Here is a 20823-nt window from a genome sequence, read left to right on the forward strand (position 1 = left end):
TGGAAGCCATTCGAGGGCTAGTTGTGCTGTGATATCAAATAACATCAACACATTCACCGCCCGAGTCCTGGCTATCTAGACCAGGGCTAACCAGAGCATGGTCTGTCTCTGCTGTCCAATACAGCACCCGGTAGTCACCCACAACTACGGAGCATGGGGCTGATGTGAATGGAAGGACCGAATCTTACATTTATTTTGGTGAAGATAAATGTCAACTTCAATAGGGGCTCCTTACTGGACAGCAGGCATCCCAAGGGGTGGGTGGCAGTGGCTCCAGCCTCCCCTCGGGTGCCGAGCAGCACAAGCTGGGGTTCCCAAGCCACAGGCAGGTCCTCTGATAGCTGCCAGGCACCCAGGGCATCCCCTCCTCAGGCCCTTCACCCACCACACCCATAGAGCGAGCAGAGGTGGCCATCAGTCCCACCTTCAGTTTCTGCTGCTGCGCCTTGCTGGCTTGGTCATGGTCCGCTAACTTCTTACTCAGCTCGTCCATCTGGGGAGGGGAGGAGAAGACTCAGTTGGCATTGCCCCAGGCCAGTACTCCCCCAATGGTCCTAACCCAGGCCTTTTCTCTGCGCCTCTAATTAGAATGCAGGCTCACTGCTGCCCAGGTGGGCAAAACCTGAGTGAGGTGACCCAACAGATGTCCCTGCACTGCCTGCACGCTCACCTGCTGCAGAGGCCTGCCCTCCTGCTATTGCTGCTGCTGCTCTCCAGCCCAAACCTGGCCGAGGAGTCGGGACCTAGTTCCTAACTCTAGCAGACCTACGCCATCCACCCCTCTCGTGCCACCAACTGCCAGAGCCAGAGCCCACACACACCAGACCTCTTCCCAATAGTCACGACTGTTAGGGCTGGGGCCGCTGTCATTAGCACTGGGAAGACCGCTGGAAGACAAGAGCAGGCAGCGCACACGCTCCGCCCGCCCACTCCCAGAGGAACCAGGGGCACATGACGGCCACCACAGCCCCTCATCTCCAGGCATTCGGAGACCAAGGGCAAAGGCTCCATTGCGAACTGCCGTTCTGTTATCCTGCCCTCCCTGGGCCGGAGCTGAGGCAAGCCTAACTCCTCAGCAGGCCAGAGGAGGGGGGAAGGCAAAGGAAGGGCGTGCCCACTAAATAGCCACCCTGCAGCCCTGCTCCAGCTCTGCTGAAGACTCCTCCACGCCCTCCTCTCAGCCAGGGTCTTCCTGCCAGAGCTCCACACACCATGCTCTGGGGAAGCAGCTCTGCCCGAGGGTGACGGGCAGGTACTTGAACCCACACTAACACGGACAGCTGCCCAACCCGCCACCGTGATGGCTTAAGTCCATGCATACTCACGGGGAGAACGGGCTAATGGTAAACAAGGCCCATCCCCAATCCTCCCAGGTCAGAACATGACCCAGAGGATCTAGAAACACAGGGATCAAGCCTGTCTCTGGCAGCAATGTGGGATTGAGGCCCACCCCAACCCTCTTTTCTGACAGGCAGGTGAGAGCGCCTGCAGAAGGGTGAGGGGCCGACCTGGGACAAGTGGGATGAGGCCCGAGAGGATTCAGCACACTGCACTCCTGGGCCTGGATTCCAGATTGACCCTGCCCCTTTTGCAAATAGTTCACAACCACAGCTGGTGGAGGCAAGCTGAGCTGAAGCCATGCATCAAGATGGGTCCCCGCACTTAACAAGTACCCCAGGCGTTCCCTGCTTGGTCTGCTCTCAAATAGCTCTAGCTGCTCCACCTGTGCGTAGGGGAGGGACAACGAAGACAGTGAGGTGGGGGCCAAAGAGGACCACCGGCTGTCCAGCTGGCATCCCTGAACTTTGGTCCTTGCCCCCAACGCACTCGGCCTCGAGTCATGTAAAGAACCCAAATTGGACTCCAGGGACAGAGCCTCAGGGAAGGGGAGAGACTGATATCTAAAGGCAACAGGGCCAGCATACTTCAACACTCCTCTGCCTCTTGCCACCTGGTGAAGTACGGGAAGGCCTTTACTAGCTCAATCTGTAACGTGGGTGCTGGAGGCTCCAGTCTCCACTTCTCAGACCCAGCCTTTGGGGCTGGGCTTTGCACCTTACCTGGGCAGTGAGTTTCTGCCTCTCCTCTTGGAACCGCTGCCTCTCCTCCAAAACCTTGACCTTGGCACCCTCGTACTTGGCAGCCATCACCTCCAGCTCCCGGGCAGCATTCTGTGCTTCCTGCCGCACCTCTGCCAGATGGGTCTCTGCATCAGCGCGCACAGCAGCCAGCTCCTGCACATACTTCTCCCGAGCCTGATCTAGCTCCACTTCCAGAAACTGCCGTCCCAGGTTGGCCCGCTCCCCCAGGCCCCGGTTCTCCTCGGCCAGGAGGCCATGGGCCTTTTTCAGCATGCTGAGCTGCTCGGCGTAGCTCGCCTTCTCTGCCCGCAGCTGCTGGGCGACGCGCTCCTGTTCTGCCACCTTCTGCCGCAGGGGCACCAGCTCACCGAGCTCGCGCTGAGCCCGCATCAGCTCAGCCCGCAGTCCACTGGCCGCCTGCTTACCCTGCTCCAGCTCCTCCCGGTGGCGCTTCTCAGCGGCCACCTGCTCGGCCTGCAGCTGCTGGCACAGGTGCTTGGCAGGCAGCAGCTCGCTCACCAGGGCCTGCGTGCCGGTGTGCTCCAGCTGCAAGGTGGAGAGGGCCTGCTCCTTCTGGAAGAACTTCTCCTGCCATGCCTTCAGTTCTTGGCCCAACTCCTCTGCCCGCTCCGCCTGCGAGGCCAGCTCCTGCCTCAGGCTTTCTGAAGCCACACGCTGCTTCTCAGCCTCCTCCCGGAGGGTCTGCACCTCCTCCCGAAGCGCGGCGCTGCGCTCGGCAGCTCGGGCACTGCTGCTGGCTGTCTCGGCCTGGAGCAGGCGCAGCCTCTCGTCGAGCTTCCGGCTCTTCTCCGACTCGGCAGCCACCAGCTGCTTCAACTCCTTGCTCTCCCCTTCCTTCTCCAGGACCTGGCGGCTCAGGATGGACACCTCCTCCTCCAGGCTGCTCATGAGGCTGCTTTTCCTCTCGGCCTCCTGCTGGCCCCGAGCCACCTGAGCCTTCCACTCGTCCTCAGCCTTGCTGTGGTCTTTGGCCTTGGCACGGTGAGCGGCCAACTCCCTTTGGGTTGAGGCTAAGGCCTCCTGACAGCGTCCCAGCTCCTGGGCCTTCTCCTCTAACTGGCCCCTCAGGGTCTGCAGAGCGCTGTCCCACTGGGCGTGAGAGGCGCGCTCGGTGTCCAGGCTGCGCTCCAGGCTAGAGGCCTTCTCCTGGTGCCCGCGGCATTGCTGCTCTAGACGGTTCACCTCTGCTCGAAGGGCCTCCAGCTCCGCACCTGACGGCTCTGTCTTTGAAGTTGCTCCTGGCCTGGAGGCATCTTCTCTGCTGGCCGCTGCTGCAAGCTGCTGGCGCTCCTTCTCTGCAGCCAGCTGCTCCTTCAGTTGTCCTAAGGTTTGCTGCAGCTCAGCCAGCTCCGCTTGCTGGGCTGCCTCCTGACTCCGGAGCTTGGCCAGATCCTGGTCCTTCCCTTCTTTCTCCCGCAGGGCGTGGGCCAGCGCCTCCTGCAGGGCAGCAAACTCCACACGCTGCTCATTGAGGGCATTCTGCAGCCGCATCTCTAGCTCGGCCTTGGCTGCCTTCTCTTGGGCAAGATCAGCTTGGGCTCGGCCTCGCTCCTGCGTCAGCCGTGCCACCTCCCTCTCCTGCTGCCCGCGCTCCTCCTGCTGCTGGCCCTGGCTTTCCATCAGCGCAGCACGCAGCCTCTCCAGCTCACTTCCCATCCGTTCAGCCTCACGCTCCACAGCCTTCAGTGTGGCCTGGGTGCTGCAGAATGGGGGCCCCTGCTGCTGCTCCTCCTCTGGACACTCTGCCTCTTTATCTCCTGCCCTGGGGTGTTCTTTTAGGGGCTCACGGGAGCTCATGTCCTCCTGCTGCTCTCCTGCCTTTCGCACCAATGCCTCCAGGCGGGCCACCTCCTGGCTGGTGGCAGCCATCTTCTCCTGCAGAGCGGCAAGGTCATCAGTGAGCTTCTGGGCCCTGGCCTCCTTCTCCTGGACCTGCTGGTGGACTCTAGCCAGGCTGCCCCGGAGCTGAGTGAGCTCATCCTGCTGCTGGCTCATCTGGACCTCGCTCTGGGCCTCGATCCCCGACACCTTCTCCTTGGCCTCCTGTAGCTCCTGGCGGGCCTTCTCACATTCCTCCTTGAGGGCCTCCAGCTGCTCCTGGAACAGGGCACCATACTGAGCCTCCTCTTGCTGGCTCTCCTCGTACCGCTCACGCCATGTCGCCAGCTCCTTGATGAGCTCCTCGTACTCTCTCTCACCCCTCTGCTGGGCAGCGATGGCCTCTGCCAGCTCCCGCCGCAGGGCTTCCACCTCGGCCTGATGGGCCTCCCCACGCTGCTGCAGCTGCTGCTCCAGACCCTTGCGCCCAGCTTTCTCTTCTTCTAGCTCCTTCTGCTCCTGTTCCCGCTGTTCCGCCAGGTTGCGGGCCTCTGCTTGTAGCTCGGAGACACAGCGCTGCTGTTCCTCGCGTGCATCTGCGGCCCTGCGCTTCTCCTCCTCGAGGCTGCCCTTGGTGGCCTTCAAGGACTCCTCAAGGGCCTGGAGCTGCTCCTGCAGCTGCTCATTCTTTTGAGCCACCCCTTCTCTCTCGGTTGCTTTTTGCTGCTCAGACCTCAGCTGGGCCTCCAGTTCCGTCACCTGGGTCCGGGCTGCACGCTGCTCCTGTTGGGCCGCCTCAATGCGGGCGTGGAGTTCCTCAGTCTTCCGGCTCAGCTCCGCCTTTTCCTGCTGGGCTTGGCTCACGGAAGTCTGGGCACTGTCCCGGGCTTCACTTGCAGCCTGAAGTTGCTGCTGCAGAACCTCCAGCTGAGCAGCCTTCTCCTTCTCCTCTGCCTCCAGCCGCTGGAGGGCTGTATCCCTCTCTCTCAAAGAGGCTTCCCGCTCCCTGGTAGCAGTGGCTAGTTGTTGAGTCAGGTCCTGCCTGGATGCATTCTGCTCCTTCACTGCCTCCTCCAGCTGCTGCTCCTTCTGCTTCAGGCTGCTGCTCAACTGCTCCACCTGGTGGCGGAGGCCCTCGGAGGCCTGTTCTTGCTGCTGAATCATCTGGGCTAGCCGGGCCTGCTCCTTTTCCGCTTCTTGCTTCAGGCCAGTCAGTTCTTGATCCTGCCGCTGGAGAGTGGCATTGAGCGTGGTGAGCTCAGACGTCAGAGTGGCCACCTGGGCGGTCAACTGTGCATTCTGCACCTGTGAGGTCTTCTCCAGGTCTTCCTTAGCCTGGCTGAGGGTGGAGATGGAACTCTGCAGGCCAGCAATCAGGCCAGCCAGCTGCTGCTTTTCCTCTTCAAACTGGGCCCGCTCCGCCAGCAGCTGGGCTTTCTGCTGGCTCCGCTCAGTCTCCAGTACCTCCACCTTGGCCTGTAGCTCTGTGCAGTTTGTAGCAAGAGTGGCTGCCTCCTGTGTCAGGGCTTCCAGCTGGTGAGAGAGACCACAAAAGGGGATGAGCAGAGCTCCGGAGCCCCCTTAGTCCCCCTGGGGCCCAACTGTGCATGAGCCCACCCAAGCCCAGCACAAGGGTCCTACAGGTTCCTCCTGGTAGTCTTACCTTTAAGGCATCACCCAGCACCTCCCCCTTCTCCTGAGGCTGGGAAGAACGCTCTTCCAGCTGTGAAAGTTTTCCCAGAAGGATTTCCTTCTTCTCCTCAAGGTATTTCTGGGAATAAACAGAGGAGGCATCATCAATGGATGGAGCACACAGGGCCTCATGACATCAGCAGGGGCCCTACCATCTTGTGATCAAAATCTTTCACATGGGTTAGGAAGAGACTCAAACAGTCAAGACCAGGGCACTGAAGGACCTGACTTTATAACCCAGGTTCCTGTGTTAAGTAACAATGGGAACGGCTTTCTTCTCCAAGACTAAGAGACTTTGCTTGAAATGGCCTGACTGCATAGCTCTCCTCAGACAAATCTTGGCTCCTGGATTATCGAAACCACCAAAATGATTCCGACTAAGCATCCTCCAAGCTGCCAGCGGTAGCGGCTGCAGTGTCACCCACCATCCCCATCCTGTTCCCTAAGCACCTCCTCCAGGTCAGACACTGTGCTGGGCGAGCCCGAATCTCTTCGAAGCTGTGTGGCCGGAGAAGTAGCCATTACTCTCCCCTTCCACAGCCCCAGGCATGCAAATTCAGGTGCAGCCTTGTCCAAGGCCCACGCTCATGTTCGTAAGCAGCAAAATTGGTCCGTAACAGCCGTCAGCTCACTGAGCACAACTCTGCCCACACCATGTTAGGTGCGACAAACATATTATGCATGGTGGCGCCCTAGTAATCTACTGCGTATGTGATGGGTTGCAGCTGCAAGATCCTAAATTCAAAACCACCACCGGCTGCCCTGAAGGAGAAAGTTGGGGCTTTCTACTCTGTATACAGTTACAGTCTCAGAAACTCACTGGGGCGGTTCTACCCTGTCCTGTAGGGTCGCTGGGAACTGGCATCGACTTGATGGCAATGAGTCTGATTTATTTTGGGGTTTTAGATATACTCTCACAATGATGGATGAAGTGGTCACCCGTCAAACCTGGAACTAACACGCTCCCAGAGATCACCTTTCAGCCAGAGAGGTCTAGAAAGCAACCACATTCCTCAGAACAAGAAGCCAACCGAGGCCAAAAAGCAAGGCCAGCATTTGCCCCCAACGCCCCTGGAAGGCAGGGACAGGGCGATGGGCACACACAAATGAGGGCAGGGCGGGTGTGCTCTGCAGCCATCACGCCTGGTGCCCCTAAACAAAAGATGTGGGGTTGCTGACTGGGAGTCTGTTTGCGCCACACCCCTTCACTCAAACCCCAATGAAATGACCCCAAGCTGGTGAAGCAGCTACTCTTACTATGCTGCCTCCAGTGCCTGGGTGACTGAGCAATTTGTTCAAGATCCACACTGGCAAACAGCACAAGGTTCTAACTGAGCTGTGCTGGACTAAAGCCCACAAGTTCCTGACAGCACACCGCAAAACCTCAACGACTCAAAAGAAGGGAGTGGTGGGTGAATGCAGCTTTGAACATCAGATCTGGCTCGTGGCTCGGTTACCTTGTCCTGCAGGGCTGTGCCGAGCTCCTTCTCCAGGTGGACCCGTTTCTCCTCCCACTCACGGGTGGCCTTGCCATGCTCCTCGGTCAGCTCATTGAGGGCACCCTGGAGTTGCTGCAGGTGACTGGCAAACTCCCGCAGCTGCGACAGACAGGTGGTAACCCATAGCCCCGAATACAAACCAACATGGAGAGCCAGCAGGCAGTGTCCTACCAAGGTGCTTCACAACCGATCATGGGGCAGACAAGGCAGGGTCTCTTGAGAGACTCTCAGCTCTCTGGAGTATTTCAGACCAGCCTCAGTTCTGACATGCCACACCCCTTTCCCCTCACCTTAAAAGAAAGGTCTCCATTCTCCTCAGAAAGCTGGTTGATCTTGCGATCCATCTGGCTCTTCTCTGTCTTCAGGTCCTGGCATTGCTTCAGTGTCTCGTGCAGCCGCACTGTGAGGCTGCGAGGGACCGGGCTGTGAGCAGAGGGCAACCCCGCTGGGTTTGGGGGTGGGGAGAGAGGGCAGCTCGTACCTCTCATTCTTGCCACGCAGCTCCTCAAGCTCCCTGGGCTCCAGCGGGCTGGTCGCTGGTTTCTCATTGAGCAGAGCCAGACGGTCAATGCGTTGCTGCATCAGGGCGATCTGGGCATCTGCCCCAGGTCGGGGTCAGGGGAGAGGAGAGTGAGCACAGAGAGGTGGGAAGGAAGGGAGCATAGGACAGACTTGGCCAGGGGCAGGGGAGATGATAGGAAGGTCAGAACTCGAGTTGGCTTCCAATCTGACCCGATGCACAAGGGCAGAGCTACAGGGCCAGTAGAGGGGACAACACAAGAGGCTCAAGGGACATCCCCCAGACAAGTCCAGTGCTCTCTGGATGATAGTCCCAAATGCTGCCCATTCACACACCCACCCAGGGTGCCAGGTGCCTACCCTTCTCGGTGAGGAACTTGCGGTTCTCGGCCAACTCCAGTTCTAGCTCATCCCTATTGTTCCTCTCGTCGGCAAGCTGCTTCTTCAGCCGCCTCACCTGGAATTGTGGAGTGTTCAGGATGTCGCCCATGGGGGAGGCTGGAGACCCTGCAAGGAAGCTGAGGAAGAAGATGGCCCGGAAGTCTCGGTTAGAACTTGTGGTCTGAGAGCTTTGTCACCAGTTTATCACTGGCCACAGACATGCCTCATGGCATGACCTTGGGGGAACTTAGCTTTACCCTTCTCCAAACTTTATGTGCTTGGAAAAGAAAAAGGGAAAAGGAGACAATTCTCCCGGTCTCTGCAGAGCTGCACTGAGGAGAGGTTGCTTCAGCAGCATCTGCAGGGAAGATGGGTGTTCCACAAAGAGTGGTGGCCAGTGCCGGCAGCCCCAAACATATGCTCACAATCAGTGTGGAGCGAGGTGAGGAGACACAAGATCTAAGGCTACACAGAAACGCTTCCAGCTGACATGAGACTAGTTGGCAGCTCGGGCTCAGAGTACAGGGCTGAAACCCGGACCCTGCGGTCCTGTCCCAGCAGAAGGGCCAGCACGTACTTGTTGCCACTGGACGAGGAGGCGACGTTCTGCAGCTCTAGGAAGCGAACCTCCTTCTTGGTCTGGTGGCTGGGCAGGGAGCACTCTTCTGAGACGGTGCTCGAGCAGGTGGAAGGGACAGGAGCTGGAGAGAAAGAAACGGACAAACCAGTCACAGAGCCCTTTCTAAGGGGTGAAGATCTGTGTCTTTGTCAGGTGTGAGAACACCCCACTTAATATGTCAACAGTGGGAGCTGCCCCTGGGAAGGACCTAAAGTTGAGGGTAAGGGTTACCCAGAGGTCAAGGTCCTGAAGCAAACTTCTGTAAGGCTTTTCTGTCTCACAGGTGATCCGAGGGAGTGCTTAAGGCAGCCTTTCCCTACTCGGAGCGCCTGCTTTTCCCTCGGGCCATCAGACAGCGGCACCTCGGGAGGGAGCCGGAGGCAGGGCCTCTCCTCTCCAACCAGCCTTGCATCAGTGTCAGGGACCTTCTCTAAACTCCACCCGAGATCTCACACCAAAAAGACGCCTTGCCTTGTCTCTGCTTCTCTGGCCATCAGTTCTTAGTCTCCCTCCTTGGCTCCTCCCTTCTCCACCCAGCCTTGCAATGTCCCTGCCCCGCCACCTGAGGGGGCCACTCTTCCCACAGCACATCTCTGCAACTCCGGACGCTGGCAGCCCCAGCTCAGAGACCAGGGGTCCGCAGGAGTGCACCCCTACTCACCTTTTTGCAAGAAGCTCTCCAGGTCTTCATTCAGGTTGAGCCCATCCTCATGGTCCAGCACAAATTTGAGAATGACAGCTAACTCCGCCTGGACCAGGAGAAAGAGAAAGCACCTTGGGTAGGGCTCTCGAGGCCCCGGAAGACAGAATAGCTCCGGCCAAGCATTTAATGAGCCTCAGGAGCCGGGGGGCAGGGGGGCCCCCTTCTTCCTCCCAGCTCCAGAAACGGTGGCCCAGCCAGCAGCATTCAACTAGACACACATCTCCTCTTCTGCACACAAGTCACACCAAGTTCCCGACTGACTGACTCCAAGGGAAGTGAACAGGCAAATATTGCGATCTGCTGTGGGGCTGTTGGCTCCTCCACATCCCCCTAAGCGAGGGCACCTCTAGGGCTCAATCAAAGCTTATGTACCAGCTCAGTTGTACAATCTTCTCTGTCTGAATTCAAAGCTACAGAGGTGAGCTCATCGCCTGGTCCACTCTGCTGCTGTTCTTTACTCCTTTAAAACTTATTCCTACCAAGTCTCATCAATTTGGAAGAGAGAAAAGGTTGAAGGATTAATAACACAGGATGGCTCAACAGAGGAAAGCCCACAATGCTGGGCACAGTCCTGATCAAAGACCCAGGCCCCAACTCTGGCCTGCACCTGCTTCTACTCCGGGAAACAGAGGACAGCTGTTGACGCAGGAAGCACACCCAGCAGGAGATTCCCGGGGCGCCAACTCCTCTCCGTTGGGGGGGGAGGGCACGCACGCGCACGCACACACACACGATGGTGGGAGGGAGCTACTCTGAGCTAATTCTAGTAGACAAAGACAAGCTCGCTCACTATTCCTTCCTACTAGAGAAGGATGAGCTCGATAGAATAACCCTGTGCATCAATACATGAAGGTGCTTCAAAGAGCTCAGGGACAAATCCTATTACCTTTTAACTCCATTTTTTTCTGCCACTTTTCATAAGCCCTCTGGTAAATAGACTGTTTCAGTGCACCGCCCAAACACACGAAGGTTAAAGATTTGCCACAGTCAAGGGACTTGGATACACAGCCATTAAAACATTAGCCAAAAACTCTTAGGGATGAGATGACTGGCCATCTTTCCGTCCTACTGTTCAATATTTTCTGAACCGTCTACAATGACTAGCTGTAATTACTGGACTCTTCAACATTAGATGCTCTTTGAAGAAAACCAGATGGGTGAGGCAGAGCATAGGCAAGTTCGGCCTGCGAGGTAGGTGGAGGCACAGGGGCTTACCTGAATCTTGTATTCAAACTGGTCCCAGTCACGGAGGCTCTTGGAGCTCATAGTGAAGTGGTACAAGAGCAGCATGGTGACCTGGAAGCCAAGCAGGAGGCAGGCTTAGTGCCTGCTTAGTGCCTGAGGGAGTTAGTTTATTGTGCCAACCTGGCCAATAAACACACATGGGGTTAATGGAAGGGCAGAGAGATAAATGGCTCAGTGAGCCTCGCCTTTCTAGATTCAGATCTCTTGCTTTGTGATGGTCGGACGAGGGTACAGCTGCTTTAGCCAGTTCCCTGCTTCATCTGGCAAGGCTGACTTCCTGCAAGACATCCCCGAGAAGCCGCATGCACCTACCCCAATGCAGCCCTGGGTGCTGGAGCAGCCGTTTGGAGACCCCTGCCATCGCTGTTACACGCTCACTGATTCGGCTTTCCTCCTGTAGTCGGCGTCATTGCGTGTATTTTGTGAGATGGAGGAGGACTTTGTGGATTGGTGTCGGACATATGGGCTAATGTTGGACTTGTGGGCTTAGGCTGCATTGGGTTGGGATGTTTCCTTGATGTGCACTTAACCTTTATGTAAACTCTCTCTTATGAGTTTCTGGTTATATTTGTTTCTCTAAAGTACCCAGACTAACACAGTGCCCCACCCGGAGTGGTCCTGGGGACTCTGAGGTATGATGGAGACCTGGCAACACTTCTAAGGAGCCAAGGGAGTGCAGTGGGTTGCAGTTAAAAACCACGAGCTGCTCCCCCCAGAGGGGAAAGATGAGGTTTCCTTTCTACCTAGAGGTGGTTCTACTCTGCATGAGAGTCGCCATGAGTTGGAATCAACGGGAAGGCAATGAGTTGGTTTGTTCCAGTTTCCAGAAAGAAAGCAGCCCCAGAGCACTGCCCATAATGGCATCAGAAACACACCCACTCTGCACAACACCAGATGCTAGGATTCCTGCCTGCCTTGGGTCCTGCCATCATGCATAAAGGTCCAGGCATCCTCTCTCTAGGCCAACACCTGGAAGCTGCATCGGGACAAGGGCAAGGCTACGAGAATTCTAGAATTGAATTAGCCTCTGCCTCAGACAGGTAGCTGGCTGGTACTACCTCCAAGAATCCCAGGAACAAAACACCTAATCTCCCATTGGGCTAAAAGATGGCTCTGCCCACTCCACCAGCCTAGTGTTCCACGGGTACCTTGGCCAATTCCAGCTCTGATCCCTCCATCATTTTCTGCACAGACACCAGGCATTCTGGGGACGATGGGTGTTTGCGATTTTCTGCAATGACAAAGTATAGAATGAGGGTGAGGCTCCCCAGGAAAAGTCGAGTCCGAGGACCAGAAATGCTACCTCTTGTAGAGCGATGAAATGTATGTCTCCTTATTTCTAAGTCCCATGTTCCCTAACATATACACTTTTCCACGTACAGTCTAACTTCGACCAATCCAGGGGTCAGGAGGAGGCAGGCTGTGGATTCACAGCCACTCATTGGTGACAATGCCCCATACTCCGCAGCACCGAGACGGAGCCTGCAGATCCCGTCACCTGACAGACCTGGGTCCAGCTATGTCTGCAGCTTAGTCACCTTAGGACAGCTGACACTTATGCTGGGACAAGGTCTAGGCCCAATGACTAACACATTCTTTTTATCTACATGTATTTTTATCTTCCTGAAAAATCTCTCAAGGTAGCACTGACCGCATACAAGTTAAAAAATGAAATTCTGGTCGAAGGCGACATGATGAGAGGGGAACTTAACTCTCAGCACTGTGTTCCAAGTTGTGTGACCTTATCCAATCTACCCAGTAAAGGAAGAAGGCGCCCTGCTGCTGTACCGGGTTGGGCTGCTCACCCCAAGACCAGCAGTGTGAACTACCAGCTGTTCCTCCCAACAAAGATAAGGCTCTCTACTCCCTTCCAACAGCTACATCTGGAAACCACAGGAGGTTCTACCCTGCCCTAGAGGGTCACCCAAAACTGGCAACTACTTGATGGCAGTGAGTAGACAGACACCGGAGCAATGATCATCCCTTATCTCTAGGCGGGGAAGCTATATGCCTAAAAAGGTCACGTAGCAATAACGAACAGGGGCAAGACTGGAACCTCAACCTGCCTCTGTCCCAACACCAGTGGCCTAAATAATTAACTTGATGCTTTCTTGAAAACAGTTTTTCCTTTGAGGGGAAAGAGTAACATGAGGTGGGAATGGAAATCTAAGGCAAAATGTCTCAGAACAGACGCCAAGACTCTAGCTGGATCTCAAGACGCTCTGCTCCTCTTCGGCCTGGCTGCTGCAAGCACCATCCAACCCCAGAAAGAACCCAGGGACATCCCCCTCAGGGCTAAACAACAGGGTATCTTGCACCCTCTCCTCCGCCCCTGTGAGCTGGCACCTCGGGACTCCAAGCGCCAGGAGCTGAGGAAGCAGCTCCTTCCCGTCGAACTGAGGGAGGTACTTACTTTGCAGAAAACTGCGCACAAAGTCCAATCTCTCTGGCAAGGGCTGTGTCATGATTGGCCGCCCCTCTTCAGTGCTGTGGCTAGAACACAGAGCAAGCGTTAACACAGGGTTCTTGGCAATCCTCTGCTCTTGCTACTGCACTACGATCAGCCCCCATGTTCTGTGCATGCGCGCGCGCGCGCACACACACACACACACACACACACACACACACACATACATACCCCTCCCCACCCCCACTGTCCTGCAGAGCTTGGTCTGCCCTGGGTCAGGGGAAAGATCACATTAGAGTCTGGAGCAGGAAAGAAGGTGCCAAGATACCATTCAGTCAGCAGAACTGTGTGGTGGGTGAGAAGCGGGGTCCTGAGGTACTTTGCCATCCTCCTTGCGGATGGCCGGAGTGGAGCTGGAGAAAGCAGATGAATGGGAAGCCTGGACACACTCAGCGACAGTACAAGTGAGAAAGGACTATGGGAATGGAAAACAGGCCCAAGAACTCAGAGAACAGGCTCTGAAATAACAGGGCAAAGTTCCATACACTCGGTGGACGGAAGGCAGCGGTGGGCCGAGCACAGGGAGCATCAGCAGGGGGCGCTCTCCCCCAACAGTGCAGCACAGGGCCCAGACAATCAAACGGACACTTTCTATTTCGGAGAATGCTCCTCTGGGTTTCGGCCAATTCTAGGGGACAAGGTAGGTCCTACAATGTTCTAGGACCCGAGACCATCAGCACAGCATAAGTGGCCCTACGATTAACAAGAGTGAGTACACAGGAAGATGAAGGCCTCTTCAACGACTCTCCACAAGAGGCAGTGTGGGGATAAGCTAAAGAAAAGGGTCCTCTCTTCACGGGACTCCCAAACAGCCATTTTCCTTCTTTCTTTCCTCCCTAGATAGCACTGCTTACCTAAGAGTGCCCATTAAATAGACACAAAGATGGTTTTCGGGGAAGCGCAGGACTTAACCAAATCGAGCATTTTCTGAAGAGGATAGAATTGTTTCCTAAACCTATGTGACCCTCAAACCCCTTTCCCCACGGAGCCTCTGGTACAAGGGAAGTTCTGTGGAGCCATAGGGTTTATCTTGCATGACTCACTGCACATCTGTCAGAAGGTATCCAGAATGACAGGCAGAGGTCCCGCCACCCTCCCCAGGAATCTCTACAGCCGCACAGGTTACTAACCACCATGTTGCGCGAGGCAGAAAGCTTGGGCTCCATCCAGGAGGTGCTCAGTGCACATGGGTAGATGGGCAGGTGCAAGCAGCCTTTTACTGGGAACAGTGCAGGTCAATGTCCACAAGGCTAATGCCTAAACTAGTTAGCTTGCTGGCTAACTGTCACCACGGGACTTTGCAACTCAAGCCTCACAGATAGAAAAGAAATAGACGGGCCTTCTGCGGCAGTTTATTGACACAAGGAAGAGAAACTTGTCTGAAGGGTAAAAGCCAATGAATTTTCTCACAGAGGAGGCCAATCAATGGCCAAGGAATAAGATGTCTTCAACTCCCACACCTTCAGTCTCCCCCTCTACCTTGATATCCTCATGCCTCCAGTTCTCCAGCTGAGAACTACCAGAAACTATATCAGAAATGGATGGCCAAAACATATCATCCAAAAACCTGTGTTTTCCATCCATTCCCAAAGAAGCTGGCCTGCGCTGTACTGGACCTGAGATCAAGGTTAGAGTTAGCCTATTTCCAAACACATTCATACTCCCAGTCTATGGCTCAGGCACCAAACTCAAAGGCAATGTGCAAAATGCGCATCTTGAATTTTTCGCTCCTCTCTAATCAAATTGTCCCATCAGATCATTAGCCGTAGCGGGTAAGCTAAAGAACGCATCTGTTGCTCTTGCTATTGGGCAAAGGAAACAGATTTTGTCAAAAGCAAAAGCTCCTTGAGCTGCTCCCGGGCTGACCCGGTTAGCGGCCTGATGGATGGCTCACACCTGTTGCCAAACTACTAGTAATTGGATCTAAGTTAAATGAGCAACTTTTTTTTGAAGCCAGGGGCAAGGACACTTCATAGGTGGAGTTTTGTACTGCGGATAAATCAACACTTGGCCAATTCATTTTTCAGACACTAAAGAAATGATTGGTTTAGGACAGGGGTGGGGAAATGTTTTTCTGCCAAGGACCATTTTGGATATTTGTAACATCATTTGTGGGCCACACGGGTCAAGAATTTCACTCACGCATTCCTAATGTGATGCTGGAGCTGTTTGTCTTTGGTGAGGTGTGTGCTGCTCTCTGGTATTTTTTTCTCAGGCCTTTTATGTCCTGAGGGAGGGTCTGATGCTCCCCCACCTCAACTAGGACCTAGAGTCTAGGGCAACCAATACCCATGGTGTGCAAGTGTTTGTAGGAGATGTCGAGGGGGGAGAAGGTGGAGCACTGGAATAGGATGTGATTCACAACTCATTTTAAAGGTGATTTAATCACGAGAGATGTTCTGAAATTGATTGTGGTAATGATTGGACACAACTCTTCTTGACATGATTGAACGATGGATAGTATGAGATGTGCCAATATTACTGGGGGGGGCGGTTAGTCTAAGAAACCCTAGAGGGTCTCCACCAGTCAGAACCGACTCCACCGCAGGGGGGTTTGTGGGTGTATGAGGCAATAAAGAGCAAAAAGAACAAGTCAAGCAGCACCATGATGATGCAATTAATAAAGTCAAAATTTTAGGATTAAAACGGGCAAAAGGAGGGTAACTTGTTTACTTCAGAGGCATCAACAAGCTGCAATGTGTAGATTTTGCTTGGACGCTGACTTATTTTAAAGTTATTATTAGGGGAATGAACATGGACTTGTATTAGATGACCTTAAGGAGCTGTTGGCGCTAATTCCTGATTTGGTTTAAAAGTATCCTTCCTTATATGATGTGTAGGGTTTGCTTTACAATAATCCAGAAAGCAGAAAAGGGTGGGATGCGACCGATGAGTGGTTGTTAGGTGTCACCGAGGCACTTCTGGTCTACAGCGACCCATGTTCAGCGCCCGAAGCCTGGCCTGGTGCTGGGCCAGTCTCACAATGGTTGCTGGGCTGGAGTCCACGTCTACAGTTCTCGGCCCACCCATCTCACAGAGTCCTTCCTTCCTCTGTTCACTGACCTTCAATTAACTATGATGTCCTCCAGGGACTGGTCCCTCCTGATGACATGTCCAAAGTACATGAGACAAAAATGCTGATAATTATTAAATTTGAGTAGTGGGTAAATCGAGTTTCAATATACTGCCTCCTCTGTTCGACTTTTGTGTGTACTGGAACGTTTCCACAGGAAATCGTTTTTTGATATTTACAAAACTAATATATTTAACCTGAGTCAGTTTTGTTAAAAAACAAATAAATGCTTACATATTCCATATACCTGACAAGCAAAGGAAAATTGTTAGTAAAAACATTTATTTAAAAAAAAGAAAAAAGGATCGCAAAACTGAGAAGGCTTGGAAGTGGACTTGAGCACAGGAGGCTACCCACACTGGGCAGGGAGGGCATGTCAAGTGACAGAAGGAAATAACCTGGTGGAGGAGACACTGAGGAAAGAGCTTGCACACTAGCCAGCACATTTCAACCTACTGGAGAGGAAGTCACCTGAGGTTCACCAGCTGAGAATGTCACCAGGAAACAGGCTTTGAGAAAGATTCTTGAGCGCACATATCAAGTATTAGTCTGGAACGCGGAGAGATTACAGGAGAACAAGGATATCCAGAATGACCTCGGTGGCAATATGGTTGGATGTTCAAAACCACCCAAAGGCACCTCGGAAGAAAGGCCTGGCAAGCTGCTGTCATGCCCTTTAACCCCCAGGAGCACGGACCTGGCTCTGCACCACACATGGGTTTGCCCTGAGTCAGAATCAACTCAACAGCAACTGGTTTGGGCACCACACTCTGAGTAAGGATTGCTTTCAGAAGCAGTCAGGCTGCTTTTTTAAAATTTCTGTAAGATACGCTCACTAGTGATATATTTCAAAAGATAATGCAAAAATACCTCTAGCAAACCCACCTGACCTGGACTACCCATTACCACCAGACGTCACGTTCTTAAACTTGGCAATGTTTGGAATTATGATTCATTAGGTTGCAAGTAGAGCCCAGGGATCTGTATTTTTAGCAGATCCCCAAGTGAGTCCAATGATCAGCCAGGCTTGGGAACCTAAGCACTGGGCTATTGATGAATACCAGCTCCACCTTTGTTCCTAGTTAACAAGCATTAACTAAGCCTAACTGCCCATTTTGGCCGGAACCTTGGGTAATCCAACAAGATGGAAAACACAAAGGGAAAAAGGAGAGGCAGGATGCTGCAGGTCCCTTAGCAAGCATGGCAATGTTCCTTGGCTACATGCCTGTGATTCTACAAGACAGGAGATATTGTGAACATCCAGGGCATGGGCACTATTCAAAATGGTGTGCCCACAAACGTGACCATGGAGAAACCAGGAGAGTCTACAACAGAACTCAGTGTGCTGTTGGCATTGCTGTAAACGAAGAAAGGACAAAATGCTTGTCAGGAGAATGGTAGACACTAGAACAGACGAGAAATATGTGCAGGAAGGGAAGTGATCAGAAAGAAGAAGCCAAAGAGAAAGGAACCTGATTCCATGGAAGCGCCAGCCTGTTCCCGCCAGAGCGGCAGACTTTCGGAGACCAGATGGAAAGAGCTAGCAGCTTATGAATTCATAGCATAACAGGGGGAAAGGCAAAAGCAAAGAGACTTCTGGGGGCTAGTGAAAATAACCTCATCATGTAACGTCCTAAGGGAGGTGTGGAGACCCTCAAGATGAACCAGACGCAACCCTTTGATATGCCCAGTTCTGTTTTCATCCAGGAGCTGTTTATGGCCTCCAAATGGGCGGTCGTTTCGCTTCTCAGATGCTGGGCCTCCGACCTCCCGTTCCTAGTTACCGTGTAGAGAACATAAAGCCCCTCAGCAGCTCAGTCTGTCCTGGGATTCACCGTCTATTCTAGATTATTATTTTTAAGGGGGTCTTCTCCATCACCATTCCATTTTCTATCACCATGGGTCAAAATTTGTGGGAAAATGGAATTAGAAGACAATAAAATCTTCTTTGTTTCTCTGCCATCCTGAATGTGGCCGCCTTCCATCTTCACAATGTCTTCTCATGAGACTTTCAGGATCAAGCGATTCCTGGCCAAGAAACAAAGGTAGAATCGCCCCATTCTCAATGGATTTGAATGAAAAGAGGTAACAGATCAGGCACAACTCTGAGAGAAAACACGGGAGAGTCGTCCAGGTGGGTCTGTGAGGGGTCACACGTGTAAGGACAACACATCATGTACCTAGGCTCACTAGCACTGTCACACTGTGTGGAAGACTTTGCCACGGTCTGATCCACTGAACGTGGACTGGCAAACATCTGCTTGCTTTCTTGGTTTTTATGCTTCTGCATTGAGGTTAACATATAAACAGGTGAGGCTTTTGGTTTGGTTGGGGCAGGGAAGAATCTGTCCACCAATTTTTTGAAGCCCCCTTGATCTAATTCTGCCTATAAGACAGAGAAATAAGTGGTCAGCTCGTCCTCTACAATTCCTGAAAGTTGATAGGTATGAGAAAAAAGGATAAACTACATGGGCTTAATACAAAATTGTAGGTCATAGCTTGAAAGATCTTTGATTGTTCTAGAGAGGTGTGATGTGAAGAGGAGGCTCCACTCCACTGGTTTTCTACTAACTGAAGTTCAGAGACGTGTGCATAAAGACCTGGGCATAAAGCAAAAAGGGCTGAAACAGAAGTCTGGCTATAAGACAAGAGCAAGCTTATCACGTGCTAATCAACTTCACCAAAGCAACTCAACTCAGGCAGACTGCTCCAGAAACAGCGTCATGACTTAGAGGAAAGCACCATCATCTGTGCTTGTGCTAACGCGCTAGAAAGGAGACATCTAAGTGCTGCTTCAAGGAGCTGTGGTGACTCAATGGTTAAGTGCTTGGCTGTAAACTGAGAAGTTGGAGGTTCGAGCCCCCTCAATGGTACATCAGGACAAAGAGCTGGCAGTCTCCTCCGCAAAAGATTACAGCCCGAGGACCTGATGCAAGGGGCTTAAGTGGAGAGCAAATGCCTTGAGAATGATTGGGGCAGGGAATGTATGGATGTGCTTTATACAATTGATGTATGTATATGTATGGATGGTGATAAGAGTTGTATGAGTCCCTAATAAAATGTAAAAAAAGAAAAGAGGAGAAAAAATGATTAGGGCAAAGACTGTACAGATGTGCTTTATACAATTGATGTATGTATTAGTATGAACTGTGATAAGAATTGTATGAGCCCCAATAAATTGTAAAAAAAAAAAAAAGAATATTAGTTCCTTTTGTACATTGAACATAATATAATGAAATAACTAAAAAAAAAAGATTACAGCCCAGGCAATACTAGGAAGCAGTTCTCTTCTGTCACGTGTGGTCACTGTGATCTGAAGTTGCCGCTACAGCCCCTCACAATAACAATATGTGCTTCTTACTTCAAGTTCTGGTTCTCTTTCCTTCTCCTGATCCGAGAGATTGCAAAGAGGAGGACTGTCAAACAGCAAAGGGCTACAGAAGACACCCTGCAGACAGAACAGCAGGGGCCCTGTCCCGGCCGGCTCTGGGGTTGGGTGAGAACACTGCAGGCTGCAGGCTCCCCCGAGCAAGAGGAAGCCTTAGAATGAGTGACAGCCGCGTGAAAGCTCACCTGCAGCTAGAGGCACAGTTATGGGAGGACGAGGTCAGTGTGTTCTTCTCGTTGCTGAGCCCCACACACTGGCTTCTCATTTCCCAATCCTGCCCACGCTTTCTAGTCAGCTGTCACCAAGCAAAGGGAAAACACATGCAGCCTACCCAGTGTGGGGCGTTGAGGCTGGAGAGGGTATGGGCGCATACTCACATGCTGTCAATGATCTTGAGGAAGATGCTGCAGTCCTGGAGCTGCAGCACCGTCTCCACAGGGTCTGCCATGCGCAGACTGTTCACCTGGGAGACAAAAGGAGGAGCCTGGTGAAACAATGGCTGCCTTTGAAACGTGAAGAGCAGTCGTGCACTTTGCTCAGTTTCCAGATGTTGACAATTCCCTACTCACTGTGAATGCCTGCAGCTGTAGACTAGATTACAGGAAGAAAAAACAGATGGTTCCAGGACTTCTCAGTTTCATCAAAGGAATGCTCCTGCACCCCATTTATCCAGTTAATGCTCTCCAACGACAGTCATTCACCCCCCCCCATAACCGCCCCCACTGAAATACTACAGCAGAGGTAAGAGCTTAAATTCTTCTAGGATGTTCCAACATGATGGGTATACTTTAAACAGAACTAGGTTCTGTCAGGATATATAAATGAGTCCTTGTGGTGCAGTGGCTAAGTGCTTTTGAAGCAAACCAAAAAGCTGGTGGTTCAAATCCACTCACAGCTCCATAAGAAAAAGCTGTGGCAGGTGGCTTTGTTCAGCTACCGCCTTACAAAGTTTGTGGGGCAGTTCTTCTCTGGCCTATAGGGTAGGACTTGCCAATGGATACAATCAGTTTCCCCCTAGAGATAAACTTTAGGACTAAGAGTGAGGGGTGAAAAAGAACAGCTTTTTAATGTGGGGTGGAAAGGGGGAACTGACTACAAGAATCTATGTATAGCCTCCTCCCTGGGGGACGGACAGCAGGGAAGAGGGTTGGGGAGACGTCGAACAGTGTAACATAGGACAAAATAATAATAATTTATGAACTATGAAGGGTTCATGAGGTAGGGGGAGTGAGGGAGAAAATGAGCAGCCAATATTAAGGGCTCAAGTAGAAGGCAAATGTCTTGAGAATGATGATGGCAACAAATGTACAAATGTGC

At 52.9% G+C, this 20823-nt stretch overlaps 1 protein-coding gene across 8 annotated transcripts in view; it reads right to left on the reverse strand.

The window, feature by feature from the left end:
* The window catches only part of NUMA1 (nuclear mitotic apparatus protein 1), a 73315-nt gene that overhangs the window by 5850 nt on the left and 46642 nt on the right, over positions 1-20823 (reverse strand). For all 8 annotated transcript variants that reach the window (XM_075546201.1, XM_075546197.1, XM_075546200.1 and 5 more), the window contains 13 exons: positions 19884-19969; positions 12992-13071; positions 11727-11809; positions 10549-10629; positions 9292-9379; positions 8589-8712; positions 7991-8148; positions 7593-7710; positions 7402-7519; positions 7070-7210; positions 5584-5691; positions 2061-5453; positions 425-493 (listed from right to left, as the gene is read on the reverse strand). In XM_075546201.1, coding sequence (XP_075402316.1) covers positions 425-493; positions 2061-5453; positions 5584-5691; positions 7070-7210; positions 7402-7519; positions 7593-7710; positions 7991-8148; positions 8589-8712; positions 9292-9379; positions 10549-10629; positions 11727-11809; positions 12992-13071; positions 19884-19969 — 4647 coding nt within the window. The remainder of the gene's footprint in view (positions 1-424; positions 494-2060; positions 5454-5583; positions 5692-7069; positions 7211-7401; positions 7520-7592; positions 7711-7990; positions 8149-8588; positions 8713-9291; positions 9380-10548; positions 10630-11726; positions 11810-12991; positions 13072-19883; positions 19970-20823) is intronic.

The sequence above is a fragment of the Tenrec ecaudatus genome, chromosome 4, assembly GCF_050624435.1.
Source record: "Tenrec ecaudatus isolate mTenEca1 chromosome 4, mTenEca1.hap1, whole genome shotgun sequence".
In the NCBI taxonomy this organism is placed as follows: domain Eukaryota; kingdom Metazoa; phylum Chordata; class Mammalia; order Afrosoricida; family Tenrecidae; genus Tenrec; species Tenrec ecaudatus.